Consider the following 21,631-nt stretch of genomic DNA (forward strand, 5'->3'; position numbering starts at 1 on the left):
GGTTAGAGAAAAAGATGACAATAATCATTGAAATTAGGTATGTGTGACATACCTGATAGCCAAACACACTTCTCTCTGTATCTCAGTTCCTATCTGATCCACTGGAGCCATCAGCAACTGCCACAGGAGAAGGCCAGATCGACGAACACTCTCTCTATCCTGCTCCGACTGGGGATTGAAAAACCTGAAAACCACCTGGATAAGACAACCAAACAGATAAATGGCTCAAAAACAAAGAACTGGCAGTCCTCTTATCTGTTATGTAATGAAAATGTACAGTCATTTTCCATGGCGTACCTGGAACACTACCAAAATGCAGCGGATAATGCAGGTATCTCCATTGACCATGGACTTCTCCATAATGTCACAGATGCTGCCGAAGTGACGGGCTTCGATGGGATGCTGTTTACCCAGCAAGGCTTCCAGGGGCAGACTGTTGCTGCTGGCTGCCAGCAGGTTCAGCTGGTGAATACACATAGCACCTACATGATGAAGTAGCTGGTTGATCACTTCCCCAGTGGGCACCGTTTCCTCTGTCAAAAAACAAATTTCGCCATTGAACACAATTCTGAACTAGTTTCGTAAAGATGATGTACTATCGGTTCTTGCTGCGTCTACCTTTGGGTTCCTTGATGACATGGCTAACACCGAGCCTATGGCACACATGATGAAAGGCTTGGTTCCCAGGATTGCACCACTGATCGACGTAGTCACTGGAGCATGTCCAGATCAAGTTGTTCAATGCATCATAGCATGCACCTTTAAAACAAAGCATCAGAGAAACCGATGTAATGACACACTAATGTAACAACTTAACTCATGAATGGGATCGTTTGAACCCACCTAGCCCTGCTACCTGGGCTCCCCTGCCAAGAGAACTGCCAGGAGCATCAATGAGGTCAGCGCGGCTGCTGAATTGGCCATCAGCCAAGTTGAAGACCAGGCTGGAGGCTAAAACTAAAATGAAATACAGAACATGTCATCCTAACTAACAACAATTTAAGCAAGCTAGTGTTTACGGTCACATGTACAAGCAGCAGCAAAGCTTAAAAGTACTCCAAAAGCCAATCAAGCATAACATTATGAAAACCTGCCTAGGAGTGTGTTGGTCATCTTTTGCCATCAAAAAACCTGAAATACAGTCTCCACTAGACCACTGAACGTGTGGTCTGCTGTCTGGAACCAAGATACTAGGAGTGGGTTATTCAATTCCTGTAAGTTAACAGTAAGCAAATACCGCAAACTTGTTGCTGAGTAAAAAAGCATTTCTGAATATGTCTTGCCTTCCTGCAGGGCCTATCATTCTGCTACCAGGCTACAAAAATCCGAGGATACCACTACTATGAAAGGGTATACATGACCTGCAGCTGTAGTTAGGTAGGCAGTGCATTTCAAAGTAACATGGACTGCAGGACCTACAGTAAGTTTCAACAGCAGAACTTTCTCCAAAGAATCACACCGCCTTGTTCCCATGGTGTATTGTCAAGTCATGAGTACCTCAGGTAAGCAACTAACATTTTGTGTAATGTGTGTGTAATGTGTTCCACCCAATGATATATTATCCGCTTTGTCTATCAGTGGTAATAACATTATGCCTGATTAGCATTTGCGTAAATGTTTGAATTTAATAATATATATCGAAAAAAACTTTAAAAAGTATCTTTGCAAATCTAAAAAAAAAACTCAAATTGATTTTTTGCGCTTACTTTTTAGAGAAGACAGGCTGCTGGTGCCTCCGAATAGGGAACGAGTGGCAGAACTCCCAGACACACCGGGAGGAGAAACAAGCATTACTAGGTAGGTGCCACACACATACATTGGGGTCTTTCTCAGCGTCTTCAGAGGGAGGCCACAACTAGTGTTTACAGCTGCAGAAGAATTAGATGCCAATGTGTCACAGCAAATATAAAAAATATTAAAACTAAATGTTACATCATTTGTTATGTATTAGACAACTGTAGTAGATTATCTGTTATTACCAGACTGTTCCTCTTTGACAGTGTTGGTGATTGCAGAGCCTGTGAGAGCAGCCAGTGTGGCAGAATGGGAGGCCCGGAAGCGTGACATTCGACTCAAGAGAAGTTCATTCAAGCACTTGGAAGACTCGCCCTCTTTGCGAGTTAGAATAACTCTCTCTTGCAGGATGTCTGCAACACACAACCCTGTCTGTGTCTGTGCCATGGAGAGGATAAAAAACACCAACATGAATTGAAGAAGAAAAAAACCCGAAACAGCTCAGATTTTACTGCAGGATATGTAGACCTCACCGACAAATGAAAAACATCCATGAAGACAGAGTGGCCTTTCTGTGTCTTTTCGTTGAGACTTGCTGGGGACCAGACCCAGTACAGATAAGTTCCATCTGAGCAGAGATGCAGCGTGGTCATGCTGCTGCCCACAGGGAAGTGATGGGCTGGCATGGGCACAATCTGGCACACCTGAACATATAACAAAAAAAAAACAATAGAATGGTATCAGATACATCTAGGATTTTCTATTTTTTATACTACTCTCCATCTTTTATCTTCAGCGTGGTCATTCACAAAATACATTCATGGCAAACAGATACTGTAAATTATATTAATATGTTGTTACTACTGCAAAACAAAACATTAAAATTACAGTATGTGTTCAACACATTTAGAAATTTGCTTAGCAATAAACTGAAAGTAGGCAGTACCTGTAGAGTGAAGGGATCAACAACCTGGCACAGCTGATGAGGCTTGGCATCAAAGGAAGAAGGACGGTGGAGGAGACGACCGCTGCTGAACACAACCCAGCCAGGCTCCAACTCTTCATTTCGACAATACACAAAACCCCTGCACAAACATGTTACTATTTCTACTACTCTTTTACCATACTGATACAATATTTGAGTAAGTTGAAAAATCTTAATACATGTGATAACAAAACTAAAGATTTTTGGATTTTTTTTTAACTTTAGGGGCCTTTAGTGACAGCTAAAAGAAAGGAAATGGGCAGAAAGAGAACACATGCAACAATGGTTTAAGGGTCAGAAATCAAACCCAGGACGGATACTTCGAGGACCAAAGCCTTTTAATGTGGGACACCCACTCTACCGCTACACTGTGAAGCAAATCCTGAACATTTATTATTGCACATTTAGTGATGTTTTTTGTTTTTAGTATGTTTTTGCTTTGCAAAAACCCATCTAGAAAAACAGAAGCATAGGATGGCTTTACAGTTTTAAAATTAAACTATCTTGTGTTTGGTTTTTATCCCCCCATTTTTTGCCACAAATAAAATGAGTTTATCTTCATCGCTACCACATCATTGCCCTCACATCCTTCAAATGTGAGAGTATTTCTGTCACAGTGGCAAGTGCCATTTAAGTCTATTTACTGTTATTACTTTCAGAGAACTAATAATTCTACATTCAGTCAGGCACGGCACACTTTTAATTTAGTTTATTCTTTGCTGTTTGGTATAAATGACAGCAGAGTTAACTCAAAAATAAAAACTGAAAATATTGGTGTCTCTGCAATGACTGGCAACTTGTGATCCTACTTTTAACCTGCTGATAGCTGTGATAGATCCCAGCAAAAGCTCTCAACAAAATGAAATTGGTACCGAAAATGAACAAATAAGTCACTAAAATTCAGTTTAAAGATTTACTTCACATTTTATTTATGTGTACAGTCAATGTGACTAATTTGACAGACAACCACTTCATTTAATAAGAACCAATTGTGGCGAGGCATCGACTGTGCTCTTGAGAAAAGTGTCAGTGAGCTATTTGTCATGCTGTATCATGCTGGTAACAGCTACAATAGACGAGTGAACAGCATGAGTTGATAATTGTCAGCCCTGCTGCAAGACTGCGGCAATGAAGTTTATTGCAATTATTCCCTACTGTGAGGTTTAAAACGAACATTGTGGCCTTGTCTCTTTGCATCTCAAGTTAGTTTTCTCAGATTGAACCAATCAACAACTTGATTCCGTATTTCCAGAATAATATTAGATTACTTGCTTGTTTTATGCTTCCCCAATATTTTGGCTGGAAATTTGCTAACAGCTCTTTGAGTTCCAAACACATACCAGAGAAAAGAAGTCTTAACTTGCTACAACAGCAAGCTCATTAAAATTAATTAACTTATTTTTACCCCTCCAGGGGGTCTTTTGTGGGCTCTAGTGTCCCTTATATGAAAGTAGGCTGACAAAAAGAGGGGATAGAGAGGGTGCAGTCGTACCCGCGACGGCCACGTCGAGGACTTAAGGCCTCCAAACATGGGTCGCGCTATCCCCTACGCCACCACGGCACGCCCCAAAATTAATTAACTTTTGACTGTGCATTTTACATAGGGATCTATAAAACATCCAGGCCACATCACTGCCTTCAGTGATGGATAAGTGAATATGTTGCTGTAGATGAAAATATGCAGTGAAATGAGTGTCACATTACCTCAATGTTCCATGTAAACCAGAGCCAAGCTTGCTTAGTCCTCTCCCAGAAGAATTAGTGGTATACAGATATAGACCATCTGTGGCTAGACAGCGCCCTAGGTCTGTGTCTGCAAGACAAGGGGGAAGCAACGGGAATGAAAAGGGGCGTTATTGTTCAATCCGCGCATATATCACAAATATACAATACAGACTGCATTTTAAAATATGTCTTTTTAAAAAAATAATACTAAAAACCTGAAAACTGACAAACTATGCGATTAGCAGCTCTTTTTCACACATATTAGGTAATGTTACCTCTGGTTCTAATGCAAAAAAATCATTATCAATCACAGAATGGCTTCCTAAGGCCCTTATAGGGATTTCACCATATTTCCAGTAATGCAGAGAAGAACAGTTCTTATAACAACCATGTTGTAAAGACAGTTCAACTTTTGATTTACCCAGAAAGAAAGAAAAAAAAAACATTCTACAGTATATATGAGGAGAAATTTTAATTGGCTACCATCTGTATCGGCAGACCAAAAATTCAAAAGTACAAAGGGCCAGATAATGGCCACAAAATTATATTTACCTTTACTTTCTGCTCCTCCAGTGGAATTGTCAGGAGTGGGCAGCATGTCCTCAAAGCCCCAAGACACACTGTGCTTACCCCCTAAGAGGCAGGATGGGGACCCCGGGCCTCCTTCAAGGAGCAAAAGTCTTGTGCAGGACAGGTTATGCAGTGGTTACATTTTGATAAATTAATCAATTTTTTCAGATAATCTAAATGGCTTCCCCCTACCTGTAAAGGACATCTGACACAGGAAGATGGCCCAGGTCTGTTTGTTTTTGCAGCAGATGAACTGTGTGAATGAAGGTCTTCAAAGAGCCCCTACAAGGTAGTTTGATATAAATATCAGGACCCAACATGAAACACAAGGGAATGAGCAATGCAGAATACTTTTCAATCCTTTGTATGTCTTGTTTTATTTAGTATTTTTTCCAATATAGAAAAGATATTATAGTCCACTATGAATCTCATCAGTGCTGAATGTGTAAACAAGCTTTATAGACAGACAGACAGACAGACAGACAGACAGACAGACAGACAGACAGACAGACAGACAGACAGACAGACAGACAGACAGACAGACAGACAGACAGACAGACAGACAGACAGACAGACAGACAGACAGACAGACAGACAGACAGACAGACAGACAGATAGATAGATAGATAGATAGATAGATAGATAGATAGATAGATAGATAGATAGATAGATAGATAGATAGATAGATAGATCTTTATTGTCATTGTCACAAGAACAAGGAAATTTTAAAAAGTGCCATCAGTCAGTGCATATGCTTAAAAACAAAAAATAACTGTCTCACAATTCACACACAATGTAAGAAATAACAAATAACTGGTAAAAAAAAATGCTTTGTGATTAACAATAACTACACAAACCTAACTGAACACAAGCATGTAATTCATCAAACTATTAGAATATCTATGCAAAGGTAGCAACTTCAGTGTTTGCAACTGCAACATTACGGTAATATAAACAAAAGTATATCTTATAATAACATGTATTTACAATTATCTTTACTATTATCGTTTATCTTTAAAATTATCTTTACTATGATGTGTGCACAGCAGCGGGGGACAAAACTACAACATTTTATTTGAATGTGCAACAACACAGTATTTGGCCAAACACCTACAAAACCAGCTTCTTAAAAAAGGTCCACTCTGGCATAAGTTTATGATTCCAAATTAAAATGTCCACATCTTGCAATGCAAAAAGCTCATTAACCACATAGCAGTGAAGTCCACGTGGTTACCTAACCCTCATATATTAGTGACTTCCTAACCAGAGTTCAGGAAGAGTAAAGCTGACTGTCCTTTGATTAGCTCCAACTCAGGATAAATAAAGGGAGCATAGCTAGATGGTTCCACACAACAAAAAACAGACACTAAATAGCTCTCAACCTCAGCTGAGGCTAAACAAAAAGTGGAGCATTCTCGTTTTCGCAGGCTTATGTTTGTTGTCGCCAACAGTTGCAAAGAGTTTAGACACAAATGTAAACAGCACAATCTGTTCTTTAGTGTAAAAAAACCCCCAAAACATACATGAATCACATTTACTGTTGGGTTTTTTATACAATACTAATCGGAACTACAGCAATGGGGAAAAACATTTTAGGTGTTAATCAGTGTTAGAGGTCAGCCGACAGAGCATGTTGCAGGATACAAAGAGCTTTCATTCTGAACACTGGTCCGTATTTGCAGGGAGCAGAAAAGTGTGCTGATACCAAAAATACCTTACCGTAAACTGGGACATGTTTAAGCTTAATTTAACCTTTCCTCTCATATTTTCAAAAGCAAGGAAAAATGTATAAATTGTTTTGTTTTTTAAACCTTAATCAAGTGTTTTCGTTCATGCAGCATTTGCAATGGAAAGGAACTGATCAGATTAAGTTACGTGCTAATTTTACAAAATGTTGTTAATAATAACCAACTTTTTTCAGAGTGAAGTTAATGATAAGCTTCTACAACTAAGGAAGTTTAAATAACTTACTAAGTAATATTAAATTGTGCTCATGGAGAAGCAGCTTTCAGTTTTATTGCTCCTCTAACCACAAAAAAACTTCCAGAAAATTGGAAAACAGCAGAAACATTAAGTTCCTTTAAATCAAGGCTAAAAACACTCTTGTTTAGAGTTGCCTTTGATTCATCATTACTGGAACATCGACCAATATATTTGATAATTTTGATCATGGAATTTGACAAAATGTAATGACTATTAAAGTTTCAGAATTTGTTGGAGTGTTCTGTTTTTATGGTGTAAAGGACTTTGAACTGCCTTGTTGCTGAAATGTGCTACACAAATAGCATCAAATAACCCTTCAGATTATGTTGTTCTACCTATGTTGACACAAGCCATCAGAAAGACGAAAAGAAATGTGGCCTCAACACCACAAGGACAGATGTTATTGACTCACCTGGCGCATGCAAGGGCCACAAGTGCAGCAGCCGCATTTTCTCGCTGTCTCTGTGTGTGAAGAATCTGTGAGAGAGCCTTAATCTGAGCCTGGCCAGACTCCTGGGGCTCATCTTCTAGCCAGGAGCACAGCAAGCCCTCCAGGCCATTGAGACAGTCTGAAGGTTCTTTGCTGAGGCTGAGCGGCTGGCAGTCCCGGAGGCAGGCTAGCAGTACTTCTGCCGTCACGCTGCAGAGTGCTGGGTCGCTGCGAGTCTGGGACTGCAGCAGGGGGAAGACCAGCAGCAGGGCGACACGGGAAGTGAAAGGAGCTTGCTCGGGTTGCTGGAGGAGACCTTGCCTTTTGAGTAAGGCCAGGGTCTCCTCATCAGCCCCTCCTGTGCCCTCACGGTCCTGCTGCTCCTCCAGGGCCAGCTGCCGCTGCGCCGCCCACAGGCCACGCAGAGCGTTGAGACGGTATTCCAGCAGACGAGCGTATGCATTGCTCTGATTCCCGCAGACGGCACGGAGACGCTCTGCAAGCTCAACGGGGTTCTTTGTCTCAAATGTAAGAATCTGAAGAAGAGAATTAGACTTTAAGTACGATAAGAATGAGACGATGTAAAGACCTTATGAACCTACAGCAAAATAGCAAAAAAAGGTAATTATTTGTAAATAAATGTGTCAAATTTACAAATTCTGCATATTTTTGAGTTGTAAAGTGTGCCTTGTCTTCTTTCTTCAAAACCAAATTTTTATTTATCAAAAATCTTTCACATGTAGTTATAAATGCAATTAATGCAACACTGTAGAATTAAGGCAATTAATTGCAATTATTTTTGCATTATTTTTTTCCTGTACAGACTAAAGTGTTGAATCATTTCCAGGAAATAAAGTCTTGTAACTGCAGTCCCTTGGTCTAATGGTGAGAGAAAGCAAAGATCATTAGGTATAACATATCAAAAGTGAAACAATGTGCCTCATGTGCACTTAGGCAGCATTTCACATATTGATTACATTCTGCAGCACACGAATCATAGGCCACAAAAAAAATCCATTTATACCATTTAGCAGGCACAATTTGTATTGATTCAATTTCAGCAATGCTTCTTATGTTACAGTAATACTCTTTCACTGGATGTTGGCCCTTCTCCACCCTGGTCTGGAAAACACTGCTGCCACTCGTTTTAGGCGTCAGATAAAAATAGTAAGAATTGCAGCATCTACAAAAACAGAACTAAATTACTAAGCGAGCCTTAGAAATGAACACTGGGCCAAGATATAAAGTGAATTTCACAATAATAAAATGAAACGGATAAACCACCTATATATTTTTTTTCCCCTCCAGGAGTGGCATCACACTGAACAGCCTGTTAAAATATGTTGTTCAAAGTCTTAATGACAAAGGACCAGGAATGTAGCTTACATGTGAACAGTTTTGAACTTCTGTATCTGTGCCAATCAAATATCTGTATCTGTGCTGATCAAATATCATACAAATGCAATGTAATTGGTACTGATGTAAACATAATGCTGCACTGCCCCTTTAACAATGCTCTGTATCCAATGCATCCACCTCAGACGTATAAACCGTGTTGTTTGCTATACGGATATTGAATAATTTAATAGAAGAGATGTCATAAATATATCTGCACAGTGTTGTAAGCCCATGAATTTTCAAAAGTGCGGTGCAAGTGCCACCTGCTCTACTTTGGGCTGGCTTTAGTCGAACTCAGATGAGAAACTATTCACAAGTAAATGAACTGTAATGGAAAGCTAACTAACTCAAACAGCTATTAAAATAAGAATCCACCTTAGGCCAAGCTTCCGATTCAATTCAATGTGCTAAAAAATTTTAATCGCAGTTTTCACCATCATTTTAAACTCACAGCAGCCATAGTGAATTTTGAGGTCCAGGTTGGTGAGAAAACTTCTGTTTCATAAACTCAGACTTGTGATGTTTTCTTGTTCCTCTTTCCTACTTGTAATTTTTATTTGTGGAAATTTCTGTACAAAACATGCAGAAGAAATAAAAGTTGTTCTTTCTTCTTCCTTGTAACAAAACACAACAAACAGAAGAAATAGCTTCACCTTAGAACTATTGTTAAATTATCTTGACACTATCATGGTATTTAGTGAGGTGGTACTTCTAATTAACAGTTTGAGAACCACTGTTCTAGGCCAATGCAACAGGACAAGGCCACAATACCTACAAATACATATCTGCACAAAAGCTTCAAACAGGTACACAGCTCATCTATGGTTCTGGCATTCATGTAACTTGAACAAAAACCACAGCATGTTGTCAGCTGTGTGTTAGTACAGACAGTGCTCAGTCTGACACTAGTATTACATTGAAATTAAGGGAAACAAATGCCAAACAGGTTAATGAAATCACAAGTTAGTTGTCCAATTCAGGGGGGGAAAAATAATATGTTGTGATTACATGACAGGCTAAAAATGTAAAGGGATGAACAGCAAGTTTACAAGATTTGTTGATTGTACAATGAACAAATGCTAAAATGTCATTTTTTTATGGATTTCAAGCTGGACCTGTTATCACAGAAATCCAGTGGCAGCATACAAAGACCAGACATCAGCTCATAAACATGTGACATCATGCCCTTCACAATAAGAGAGGCAGCACAAGCTCACGCTTATATATAAAGAAGCTTGCACACTGAAACATCGAGGCTGTAAATATACATTGTTACTGCAGCTAGAAGTTTCAATAGTCATCATAACAAAGTTAGACGAATTTAACCCTACGACAATATCCGGGTTGGATTCAAAAGAAAATCAAGTCGGCATTTTAGCAGACATAAACATCTGCATTTATTCATCTATTCTCAACTAAGTAACTAAGTCGCATAGGTATCAGGGGTAAAGGTGTAGAATACGAGAAAAATGTAAAACATGAAATGAAGACAAAACATATTTTGTGTGTATATTACACTCTTATAGGAGACAATAAACAACATTTAATCTTTAACTTTATATGGATCCTTTGACGATTTTACGAACCACTAAATAACTTGCTCTTCCTAAAATTTATTGAAATGTAAGATGCTTGGTGAGTTTAATACTAATAATGTTACACAACGACATTCGCGATTGCGGTAAAGCTTTTACTTTGAAAGCAGCAGGGAAACAGTTGGGCTCTGACAGCGAATCAATAACAAGCAAAGCAGAAAACTTGCAAACGTCGGTGCTGCTGTGATCCCCGAGACTGTTTTGCAGCAAACGTAAATCATTTTACAATATAATAAACTTAAAAAGATCTCTCCCCAAACCCTCTGCGTGGGACCGGTTCTATTTATAATTGTGTGGTACATGCTATGAGAGAGACGGCTTCCACCTACCTCCTGCTCCGTGTCTCCCTGTTCCGACACTCCGATCTCACTGGGCAGCTCGGCCAGATCCGTGACCCGTATGAGTCCGTCATGGAGAAATATCGTCTCCTCCTTCACCGAAAGCCACTGGGACGAGTCCACAGCCCCGGAGCCCATCACTCTCTCCTCCGACAGTGATGCCGAAAGAGGCAAACATTAAAAATTCAGTGACAGAAAGTCAGAAACGCCCCAGACAGCCTGCTAACCACCTACAACAACATAACTGCTTGAACTGTCGCAGTCTTATCTGACGGCGGAGTCTGGCGGAGCAGACCGGGGTGCTGGGAGGAACCTAACACACGACAGCGAGCAACCAGCGCCGGCGGCCCCGCTCCACACTACATCACTGCCGAGCTAACAGCTGCTTTTGCCCGGTTGCCTCGACTAGCCGGAGCTGAGCTAGCTTACCGCACGGTACCGTTTTAACGTTACCGACCACAGTGGGCGTGACACTCGCGCTAAAGCCAGTTACCGCGTCGCTGTTTGCACAACAGTCCATTCAGGGCCCAAACTGCATATCTGGCGATCTCATTTCACGTTCAAAACGTCCTCGCAGACAGCCCCGGTCCCGGCCAAGCCGCTGTGTCAGAGCCTGGAGGAGATAACGGGAGTCACCAGGCCATGTTTCCAAGGCCAACTGACGGCTCCCAGCATGCATCGCGCCAGAAGAATAGCTGTCTAGCTGTCAAAAATTCATGAGCTCATTCATACACATGACTCAGGATGAGATTTTCATTTTGTTTTTTTTTTTTCCGAATTAAGAAAATACTTTCGGATCAAATCGGAAAATGGATGGATTTTTTCATTTCGACAGATGTGAGTTGTGAAAAATGCTGAAAAAAATAAGCTTAATAATTCCCATTTAACCAAAACATAATTGAAAAGAATTCACACTCGTGTGAAATTTCCCCCTTCCTGGTTTTCTTTTTGTACACTTGTATTACCCTACAATGTGGTTGAATAACAGTGAATTATGATGCATGCATCTGTTGCTATTTAGGGTGGACCAACCAATTAGTAGGTTTAGTGTTGATCCACACTCCATACCAGTAGGTGGCGGTAATGCACACCATTAAGTTGCTTGCCAACCGCCATTAAAAACAAAAAGAAGAAGAAGAAGAAGTAGGTTTAGTGGGCAATCACTTTTCACCCGTAGGACCATGTCGGTTTGAATTTTTTTTTCCCTATTAATGTACAACTTGTTTACTTCTGTTGTCTTTGGCTAATATATAAATTGGTTTAATGTTCTGAGACACTGAAGTGTGACAGACATCCAGAATAACCGAAAATCAGAAACAGGGGCAAGCACTTTTTCATGCCACTGTAGATTTAATTTGTAAACACATTTTTTTAGTTTGTTTTTGTTTCTCCGTTGCCTGTATCTGATTCTGTTTACGAACCCTCGCATAAGTAAACGTGACAAACAAGGACAGTTTGTCTACGTATGTCCAATGAGGTTAATTTTTTTTTTACTTTTTCAATTTCTTTCATGTGTAAAATATGTGTTGTTTGCAAATCATTGATGTGATGGCAAATCAAGTCATTTGGCCACTCTGGCATTCCATACACATCAGAGGTGCTAATTAAAGATAGTATGCCCTTCATATTCTATACTAACGAATTCACACTGGACGCATCTGCTCAGCAGTCAGTTCTCCAAGGTACAGAGACCAGGAATTGTTTTTGAAGCCGCTCTATTTCTGATGGATTGACATATAAAACTTCACACAATTGAACAGTAACATGCTAAAGATTTCAATTGACAATATGCACCACACCACCAAACAGCGGTTAAGACGTAAAGTAGCTTATTAGCAGTTTTCCAACCCTCCATATTATCAACCTTTACCAGAGGCACACTCTCAGACTTGTGCAATAATATTGCGTCATTTATTTTCATGATAAACCAAAAAAAAGGCATTTCTGTGAGCAGGGAAAAATAAGAGAAATGCATGAAGCACATTCATGTCAAAACTTGTTTCTTTTGGTAGTGAAAGATGAAATCCTCTTCAAAAAACAGTTCTCCATGAAAGATGATGAAGCTCTTAAGCAGCCTAGTTACTGCACAGAGCTCAGTCTATGTTCATTTGAGCTGCGCCTTGATATCCGCTCTCATCTGCAGCCTTAGGCAATACTTATGAAGATGGAGAGGAATCCTTTTTTTCCTGCCACTAGTTGAAAATCTCATCGTAGCAGAGTCTTTTTCTTCTCTCTTCTTAAGTGCTTGATGTAGTTCAGAGGCTATAATGAAACCTCCACAACATCTAGGAAGGAAACATAAATAAAATATCAACAAGTGAAATCAGTCTTATAACTAGTTGTACAGACAATCTGTGTGTAGGCTTCAGACAAGATATGTAGCTCAGACAAGCACTTTAAAGTTTGATACCTCTTTGTGCGATTACATTCATTCTCCTTTGGCAGAGTAAAACAGTCTTGAGAGACAAAATCCCTCAAGAGAGAGCGAGGAGGACTTGGTTTCTTTACATTTTTGATTTGAACTGCCAAACTGCAGAATCAGAAAAACCCAAGCAAGATTGTTCGTCTTGTATTAGATTTGACAAATTCACAAGCGGCAATAAAGTCACACATCACAGTTTAGGAATGTGAATCAAAGCATATAATATGATTAAAAGTGAAAGAAACATTTTTACCGGCTTGTGCAGTCACAGTGATAGGCTGTCTTGGACTCCATGTTTGTCAGATTATATTTCTTCTCCAAAGGTGGAATTTTAAATTTACAATCATCCAGCTGTTTGAGGCTTCGGCACAGGAGCTCATTATCTGATGAGGGCAAAACAAACAAATATCTTTAAACAAAGTTTCAACCATCTGATCCAAACTTTCACTCAACTATAAAAGGACATTTCCTAGGAGGCTCAGGAACAGTCTAGAAACCACAAAGTCTTAAGACTATAAAAAAAAAATGGAAGATGTTGGAACATAGAAAAGCCAGTTTAGCATTAGCATGTATAAAGAGGCTGTTGTCCAAGAAAGAAGCGCCTGCTCCAAATGTGACATCCTGAAGCATTACACATATTTGCAACTCTCCCATGGCACCAAAGATTTTTTTTTAATAAAAGATTTGGTCAGAAAAGATAAAAATTAGGTATTTGATCACAATGACAACAGTATTTAGCAGAACCAAGAAGAGTTGTCAAATATCTATCCAAAATCCTGCAGCTTGCTGACGGCTACAGAAACTCTAGAGGTTCTCGCTCAAGGAAATTTAAGCAAATAAAGCCATTTGATGCCATCAAATGGCATTTCACTTTGGGGATTTAGTAAGAAGATTGTGCAAAAAGCTCCCGAGAAGAAATAAGAATTTAACAATATTTATATTCACCACAAAGAGAAGCAGAAATTGATATTGGTCTAATCGCTGCATGTGAGCAGGCCATCCTTTTGCTTCAAAGGTACTGGGAGTGTAACCACATTCACTCACCTGTCATATTGCGTTTCTCATCATTTTTTACCAGGATGTTCTCTGCACGGATCCTTTGGGTGGTAGTATGACCCAAGGGCTGCTGACCTGCCTGCTTCCACAATAGATAGAAATCCAACTGTTTTTGTGGTTTGTCCTTTTTATGAAGAGAAGCCATCATCTTTTGTTCTCTTGTAATGGGTGTTGCAACCGTAGCTGCACTCCAAATAGTTGCTAGAGTTTCCTGGCTGGGTGTTCCTGCTTTATATTTCAAATGTGTTCTCTTATGATTGACTGGTAATCCCCCTGCATATGTATTTGTCGGCGTAACGGTTGTTGTGGGAGTTGCTGTTTGTTTTACACAGATTTTACAGTGCAACCGAGGAATGTCCCTGCTCACAGACATGCTTGATCCACAGCATTTACTGTGTTTTGGGGCTTTCTTTTCACTTTTTGCTTGTTTGGTTACTCCTTTGGCTATTTTCGAGTCTTCCTGAAAATTTAGCCTCCTTGTTAACGCTGGAAAATGTGAAGGTGTTGCTTTAGGTGATATTTGTGTCGAGGTAGTTGTAGGGATGGCCGATGGAATGTTGCTTTTCTGTGCAAGACCAGAAAAGTCCTTTCTCCTTTTCTTCATTTTTTCACCTCTTTTCCTTTTAGAAATATGTACCTTTTTGACTGTTTTGGGCTTTTCTGAAGGTCCTTCTCCAGAGAGTTTTTCTTGCCTTTTGCATCCATTCCCCTTTGTCCTTCTGCGGTGAAACGTATCTCCTCTAGGTAGGTCTCTGAGGCCACATCTATGTTTAGATTGCAATGCCTTCCTCTGAGGGTTAGACGCAGGATTCTCAGATAAATGCTCCTCTTTACTGCTTGTTAAATTCTTGCTGTCTGTGTGAACATGTTTGCCTATAACATCAGAGCTGTTGTAAGGTTGGGGGCTTTTGAAGATGGCATAAGGAGCCTCACTGGCCTTTTTGCACCTATGGAGAGAAAACATGCACAGAGTTAAGCCACGAAATAAAAGATTGCATGAAAATTACAAAAAAATGAATTAGGGTTTTTGGTAATATTCAAGTACAAAGAAAAATATTTATTACAAATTGACTCTTTAAAGGTACAGTAAGTCATGTAAATGTGGTAAAGCTGTACAGGCACCCAAATTCTCGATTATTTTCAAAGTTTTCAAAATTAAACAGTTCCAGTGCTTTACACGAGCTAGTTCTTAAGTGAATTTGTAAAAGAAATATTCTAGTTGATCTTAGTCCAGAGCTGATCTGGCGTTTGATTATTGTTGTACATTAGCTGTTTCACTTCAATTGGACAGATTAAAAACACTAAAAAAGCAACAGCACTAATTTAGAAATAGAACCACTTTGGTGGATAAATCCACTTTTTCATCCTAATAATGCCAAATGTGCTTGTTTTTCAAAGATATTTTTGTATGTCTAGTCAAGTCACACCAGATTTAATTTCAGAAATATACACAGCATACAGAGGAACAAAACAACGGTCTCCAGGACAATGGTGCTACAAACAGAGGCACGGGACAACATGAACTAAAAATAAACTACAAACTTAAGGTTAAAATACAAACTTATGGCAGCAATAATACAGCTTAACATTAACCTCGCAACAAAATATACAGCTTACAGTCATTGGTCAGGAATGTAAAAAGGAAACTGTGCAATTTCTGAAAGTGACCAATTGCTGTGCAAATGGCTCTAGTGGTCTTTATTTGCCATTTTTAGACAGGATATATTCAAGAGAGGAGGGAGGAAGACATGCAGCAACAGGAAAGGTAGGTAATAAACCTGGGATGGCTGCTTCGAGGACTAATAACCTCTGGATATGGAGCCATACCATACTGCAACACAAATGAAGCCTTTTTGACACCCACGTTTCTTCCGCCCTCTGGTGGAGGAGCTTCTGTTGTTATTTCACATATTAGCAACAGAAAGGGTAAAAATCCACCCAATATTATGCAATATATACCCACGCATAAGACAAGTCTCTACTGTTCCTCTTGATATGAGAAAGAAAGGTAGTACCATCAGAGCAATATGGGATAATGCGCTCACAACTCAGGCAGTAATGACTTAAATGTCTGCTGCACAAACTGGAAGGAAGCTCTCTGTCTAAACTACGGTTCTGTGGCTCTTTAGGCCATCCACAGTGCCTCCTAATACCTCTGACAGATAATATTACAGAACCCAGCAGTGTTTTGATATTAAAGGGCAATAAGGAAGACTTTCACCCCAAGAGTTTCCTCAACTGAATAACACTAATGCTACAAGATGTATTTCAAAATGGTTCAGTGTGTTCTTTTTTCTGATATCAATGTACTTTTGAAATTACTTGCTTGATATTTTGTTCCACAGTATAGAACATTGCTTCCAAGAAATTGCAACCATCCCCGCATTGTAAAGATTTGATCTTTGTCCCTTTTTTTTTATATAAAAAAAAAAGAAAGAAAGAAATTAAATTCTGGTTATATATTGTAGTAGGTTTGGGGAAATGCTATATAGTGCTGTCATAGTGTTGGTAAAACATAAAAACATTATTAATACATGACACATGATGTACCAATTAAGATGCAAATTATTTTAGAAATCCATGTAATTTTAATTTTTGTTTTATATTCTAAAAAAAATCTAATCAATTGTTCAGGCTTAGGAGGTCATTTCCTGACCATTATTTCTTTGACTGTTAAACATTTATATTTTTCTTGTCTCTCACCAAGATATGCCTACAGAGCAAAAACTTTGTTAAAATCTGTTTATTTAGAGTTTATTTAGCAAGTTCGAGAGAAAACTGCGGCTTAGTTCAACATATCATAACGAAAATTCCTGTTCTTCTTAAAAGCAAATGTTCTGCCTATAAATATGCAGTCAAAGTAACAGCGTCAGTGTGTCTGCCTCCCTTACATTCCCCACCAGTACATCTGTGTGCAGTGCTTCAGCTGCTTCAGCTCAAAGCAGGGAACCTTCAGGATGTTGAAGAAGCTGTAGCCCACCATACTTGAAATGCTGTCATTCATGCCCAGAAGGCATTGTCGAAACCTGACAAATGGAGAGCAGGCAAAGGTTAAGAAAATATCCAGTCGCTTAAATACCGCGCAAGAGCTCTTTACTGCTGTCTTGTTTTATTCTTTTTCTGAGATTATACTTGCTTGAGCTGAATAATAATCTGCTATCTTGAAAACTGACATGAGAAAAGTAGAGGAATGGTGTGGTGCAGATGTCAATATTAGGTGTGATGTCAGAATAAAACAGCCATCTCCATCACTGCAAAGAAAATAAGGGAATGGATGGAAGGAAAGGAATGCCCATTGAATGACTAACATTATAGAAAACATGTTCATTCTTGAAAGAAACATTTTGCCTGGAAGACTGGTTGCCATGAAGTTAAATTGATAATAGAAAAACATCTCCAGATTTTTTTAAGTGTGCTTCAAATTTTTGACATTAAGAGAAATCATATAGCACATTCCAGAAATGAAATATGAGGATGTAAAACCATAAAACTTCCAAAATGTCGCCTCAAAGCATCCCTATGTACTGCCAGAGCAGTATAAGGGGATGTAATTTACTGCTTGCAGGAGTTTTCCCGGAAGGCACACATGTATGAAATCCAGACTCACTTTATGGTGCATTCGGAGGCTCACCTTTGGTCACACTCGCAGTGTGAGACTGTGAAGAAATTGGGGTTGAAGACTCCATAATTCACTGTGAAAGCCGGGATGATGTCTGAGCAGTGGTCGTGTTCACGGCAACACTTATCTGCTCTCTCGAACATGCCTGCGAACGAGAGCGGGACCTTGATGTCAAAGGCTGTTTGCATGAAGAAAGTTCAAGATTTAAGCTCAGTTAGTGTGATTTTAATTCAAACTGGTTTTGAGGTGGGAGGCAGTGGTTTTCAAATAAACCCAACATGTCTAAGGTGAAAAAAAATATCACAGAGGTAAATGCATCAATAATGTATTACCAGGATATTTGATTTCTCTTTTAAAACATGAGAACATCTACAATGATTTTCAAACTACTCATACTCCCTTTTCAAATTTTGTCACATTGGGAAATGAAAAGGATAGATTTTATCTGGTGCATATTTTTTCCCATCCTTTCATTTAAGGATTAATAACTTTTATAAAAAGAATGAATGGATGGATGGACGGATGGATGGATGGGGTGGTATAAATGTGTATTCAGACCCTCTGAATCAGAACGTCTTATCGCCACCTTGTGGTCTTATTACAGCTCCGACTCTAGAAAATGCGTATTTTGTCCATTTTTTATTTTTTGCTTTTGCAAATCAGCTCATGCTCAGTAAGAATGCGCATGGAGAGACAGTGAACATTCATTTTCAAGTGTTGCCACAGTCAGATTCCCAATTATGCGTATATCTGGACTTTGACTGGGCCAGATGCCTTAAGGTGAACCTTCACCCCAGAATAAAGTCTTTTGCCGCTTTTTATCGGCTTGGTGCTGGGACTGCCCTGTATTTAGCTCCATTTACCTTCGTAATGTGACAACAACAAAAAAAAAAAGAAAAAGAAAATTGCAAGGAGAGAATAGATGTGCTGTTGCTTTGCACTCTTTTCTCTTTACTTCATTGAACGGGCCAGCAGTGATATGAAGTAAATGGAAAATCTTCCCACATTTTTTCCATTCTCCCAGAACACATGTGGCTGTAGGCTATATATCATAACAAATCAGTCCATCAATCAACTTTTATTTGTATAGTACCTTTCAGCAACAAGGCATTTCAAAGCGCGTTTTATGATAAAAACAGAAAAATTCAAAATCATAGAACACACAGTAACAACATTACATTTTTGCATTACACATCAGATTATTGATTAATGTTTCATGGTTATGTTTCAAAAGCAACTCTAAACAGCTGGGTTTTCAGTGCAAATCTAAAGGAACTCAATGTTTGCTATTTTGCAATTTTCTGGAAGTATGTTCCAGATCTGTGGTGCATAGAATCTGAATCCTGCTTCTCAGATGTTTGGTTCTGGTTCTGGGGATGCAGAGCAGACCAGAGCCAGAAGACAAAGCTGTAATATCTCAAACAAACAACGTAGAACAAGCAAACTTAATGTAGACTATCTGAGAAATAAAAACAGAAAAAGATAATAAAAAAAAGAAAAAAAGCAACCCGAGTTTAAATGCATCAATAAATTCAACATCCTCACCCAATTGTTCGTATCCGGCCGCTTTGCTTCCAGTGCCACACCACAACGTGCCTGGAAATATCCAGGATCGTTTCCTCCGGGTTTTTCTCTCTGTCTCATCAGTCCTCCGCCCGGTGAGCTCCGGTGTGGGAACTACGAGCGCGCACGGGGCATCCGGGAACAGCAACAGACTGATGTTAAACTTCTTAACAAGTTCTTGATCCCAGGTCTCATTTCTGTTGCAAAAGGCCCGATATCCTCCGGTAACATCTGGATTTGAATAGATTTCGCAGCCTGCCAGCCGCAGGTCATCAGACCATTTGGTGAGATACAAGAAGCGCGCACCGTTGGCGCCGTGGCGCAGAAAGGTGAGGAGCGTGTGTCCGTCGGCTGGACTCGATCGGAGGCAGGACACACCTGGTCCAGGTGTGTGTTGTGTTTTGGAGAAACCGAGCCATGGTAAGACGAAAACAGCTCGAAGGAACCATCCGTTTTCCATCCCAATGTGTGGCCGAGCAAGTCCGTTAGTTGTAAGTCAATGTCTGCATGCATACATTCTTTTGCAATGACTGAGACATCTGAGAAGGTTTTTTTTTTTTTTTTTTTTTGCAAATGCTTATGTCTCTGACAGTTCAGGAAATTAAAGGTGTTCTTATTGGTTCGTGGAATGTAGGAAATTTGACACTCAGCTGATCACATTCCAGAGAAATATGAAATCGTGTGCGAGGCCTTAATTAGTCCTCTAGATGGGGCCATTTTTGTATGAGTCCTATTACTGTGACACAGCATAACCTGATTTGCTTTTAAGTTAAATAGGGCCCAAAATTGTATCAAGACGCTAAGATTGCATTCCTGTGAATTTGGAATGAACTCAACTAACTCTAAATATGTAAGATGGCAAATAAAGTGGTGTTGTTGCAACACTCACTGAAACGTTATTGTGAATGTACTACATTGATGATAATGCTTCATCTAATTTATGTGCATAATTTGGTACTCTGAGACGTCAGATGAATGTGAGAGCCCATAAGAGGAGAAGTTGTTCACTTTTTCTCTGCCATCTGTTATTTTTGGAAGATAAGCAATTGAACATTTACATGACAGCTTTAAGCAGAAGAGTCATTGTTTTCGTGCATCTCTTAGAAACTCAAATATATCATGCATTTGTCCTGGATAATCCTCTGGAAAATAAATACTTTTGCTCATATTAGAGGCATCTTTGTTATTTGCTGTGCACTATTTCATCTTAGCACATAACGATCCTTCATTTCTACCCTCAGTACCCCTCGGCATATTAGGAAAACATGCAATAGCAATGTCATTGCAGACAATTTTGGCCATCCAAGCAATCTTTTTAACGTGCAACCATAATTATATTGCAGCGACTGCTGCAATGTGATGCATCTATTCTCTGCAGAGGCAAATAAAAAATAAAATAATCAGAAAAGAACAAATATCAATTTTCATCAGATTTTATTTGTCTGTGTAAACTTTCTGCAAAACCTTTCCATGCAAAGTTATTAGCAAACATACAGATTTCAACTTCATGCACTATCTATGTACAAATACAGAGATTGAGGAACATTCCACAGAACTGGCAGAATCCGGTAGAAGGCGGCTATCACTTTAGCTCGGAGAGAAGCCTTTTATTTATTTACTTTTTTGTCGATTTTGTTTTTACAAGCGATTGATGATCACCTCATCATGATCACAGTTGTTGATGTAGCACAGTGTAGAACTAGGTCATTGCCACATCTGGGCATTGCTCTTTACTGAGAAAACAAGACACTGGTAAGCTTCGAATGTGCATGTACAAGATCTCTCGGTTAAACGCTAAGATTAATCTGCTACTCATAGACATCTTATGTTGATATGCTCAGTAGACTTTCTGTCAATCTTCTGTGTACTAGCGAACCAGTTCATCCAGATTAAACCTTAGTAATCATAGTCATGCAGCGTATGGCCTCCATATCAGTAGGAATGTCATGGTGAAAACTGTAAACATTAATGAAGGTACAATAGTATTTATTTCTAACAAAGTGTAAATATATGTATAGACAGATAGTGATATATCTATGTATCTATCTATCTATCTATCTATCTATCTATCTACATATATATATACATCTTTAATCACAAGACATTTCCATGCATAGAATTTTTTTTGTCTTTGTTGTCACACTTTAATAACTTGCAGACAATTTACTGTATAAATAGAGGTCATTCCACTGTGTAAGGTGTGCTTTCCTTGA

The 21,631-nt window shown here is 39.2% G+C and overlaps 2 protein-coding genes across 3 annotated transcripts in view; both read right to left on the reverse strand.

Moving 5' to 3' along the window:
• Positions 1 to 11,424, reverse strand: part of hectd4 (HECT domain E3 ubiquitin protein ligase 4) — a 39,256-nt gene extending 27,832 nt beyond the window's left edge. For both annotated transcript variants that reach the window (XM_023342978.1, XM_014470749.2), the window contains exons 1-13: positions 10,750 to 11,424; positions 7,410 to 7,963; positions 5,207 to 5,296; positions 4,997 to 5,124; positions 4,424 to 4,532; positions 2,681 to 2,819; positions 2,268 to 2,438; positions 1,980 to 2,172; positions 1,707 to 1,868; positions 844 to 957; positions 619 to 759; positions 298 to 533; positions 53 to 195 (exon numbers count right to left, since the gene is read on the reverse strand). In XM_023342978.1, coding sequence (XP_023198746.1) covers positions 53 to 195; positions 298 to 533; positions 619 to 759; positions 844 to 957; positions 1,707 to 1,868; positions 1,980 to 2,172; positions 2,268 to 2,438; positions 2,681 to 2,819; positions 4,424 to 4,532; positions 4,997 to 5,124; positions 5,207 to 5,296; positions 7,410 to 7,963; positions 10,750 to 10,896 — 2,327 coding nt within the window. In that variant the 5' untranslated portion in view covers positions 10,897 to 11,424. The remainder of the gene's footprint in view (positions 1 to 52; positions 196 to 297; positions 534 to 618; positions 760 to 843; positions 958 to 1,706; positions 1,869 to 1,979; positions 2,173 to 2,267; positions 2,439 to 2,680; positions 2,820 to 4,423; positions 4,533 to 4,996; positions 5,125 to 5,206; positions 5,297 to 7,409; positions 7,964 to 10,749) is intronic.
• Positions 11,425 to 12,686: 1,262 nt separating this feature from the next.
• LOC102220693 (group 3 secretory phospholipase A2-like) lies at positions 12,687 to 19,918 on the reverse strand. The gene is made up of 7 exons (XM_014470736.2): positions 19,401 to 19,918; positions 17,868 to 18,000; positions 17,128 to 17,262; positions 14,225 to 15,183; positions 13,434 to 13,563; positions 13,169 to 13,288; positions 12,687 to 13,043 (listed from the first exon to the last, which is right to left on the reverse strand). Exons 1-7 carry the CDS (start codon positions 19,876 to 19,878, stop codon positions 12,863 to 12,865), a joined length of 2,136 nt encoding a protein of 711 aa, XP_014326222.2. The 5' UTR covers positions 19,879 to 19,918; the 3' UTR covers positions 12,687 to 12,862.
• Between the last annotated feature and the right edge of the window lie 1,713 nt (positions 19,919 to 21,631).

This window comes from Xiphophorus maculatus, chromosome 12 (assembly GCF_002775205.1).
Source record: "Xiphophorus maculatus strain JP 163 A chromosome 12, X_maculatus-5.0-male, whole genome shotgun sequence".
In the NCBI taxonomy this organism is placed as follows: domain Eukaryota; kingdom Metazoa; phylum Chordata; class Actinopteri; order Cyprinodontiformes; family Poeciliidae; genus Xiphophorus; species Xiphophorus maculatus.

What these genes read in the sequence shown, in the direction of transcription:
- LOC102220693 (XM_014470736.2), bottom strand. Translation starts at nt 19,878, where the DNA reads ATGGAAAACGGATGGTTCCTTCGAGCTGTTTTCGTCTTACCATGGCTC. An exon ending in CACTGCGAGTGTGACCAAAG is followed by an intron (nt 17,263 to 17,867) that starts GTGAGCCTCCGA and finishes TCCATTTGTCAG; the next exon opens with GTTTCGACAATGCCTTCTGG. An exon ending in CACTGTGACTGCACAAGCCG is followed by an intron (nt 13,289 to 13,433) that starts GTAAAAATGTTT and finishes CTGATTCTGCAG; the next exon opens with TTTGGCAGTTCAAATCAAAA.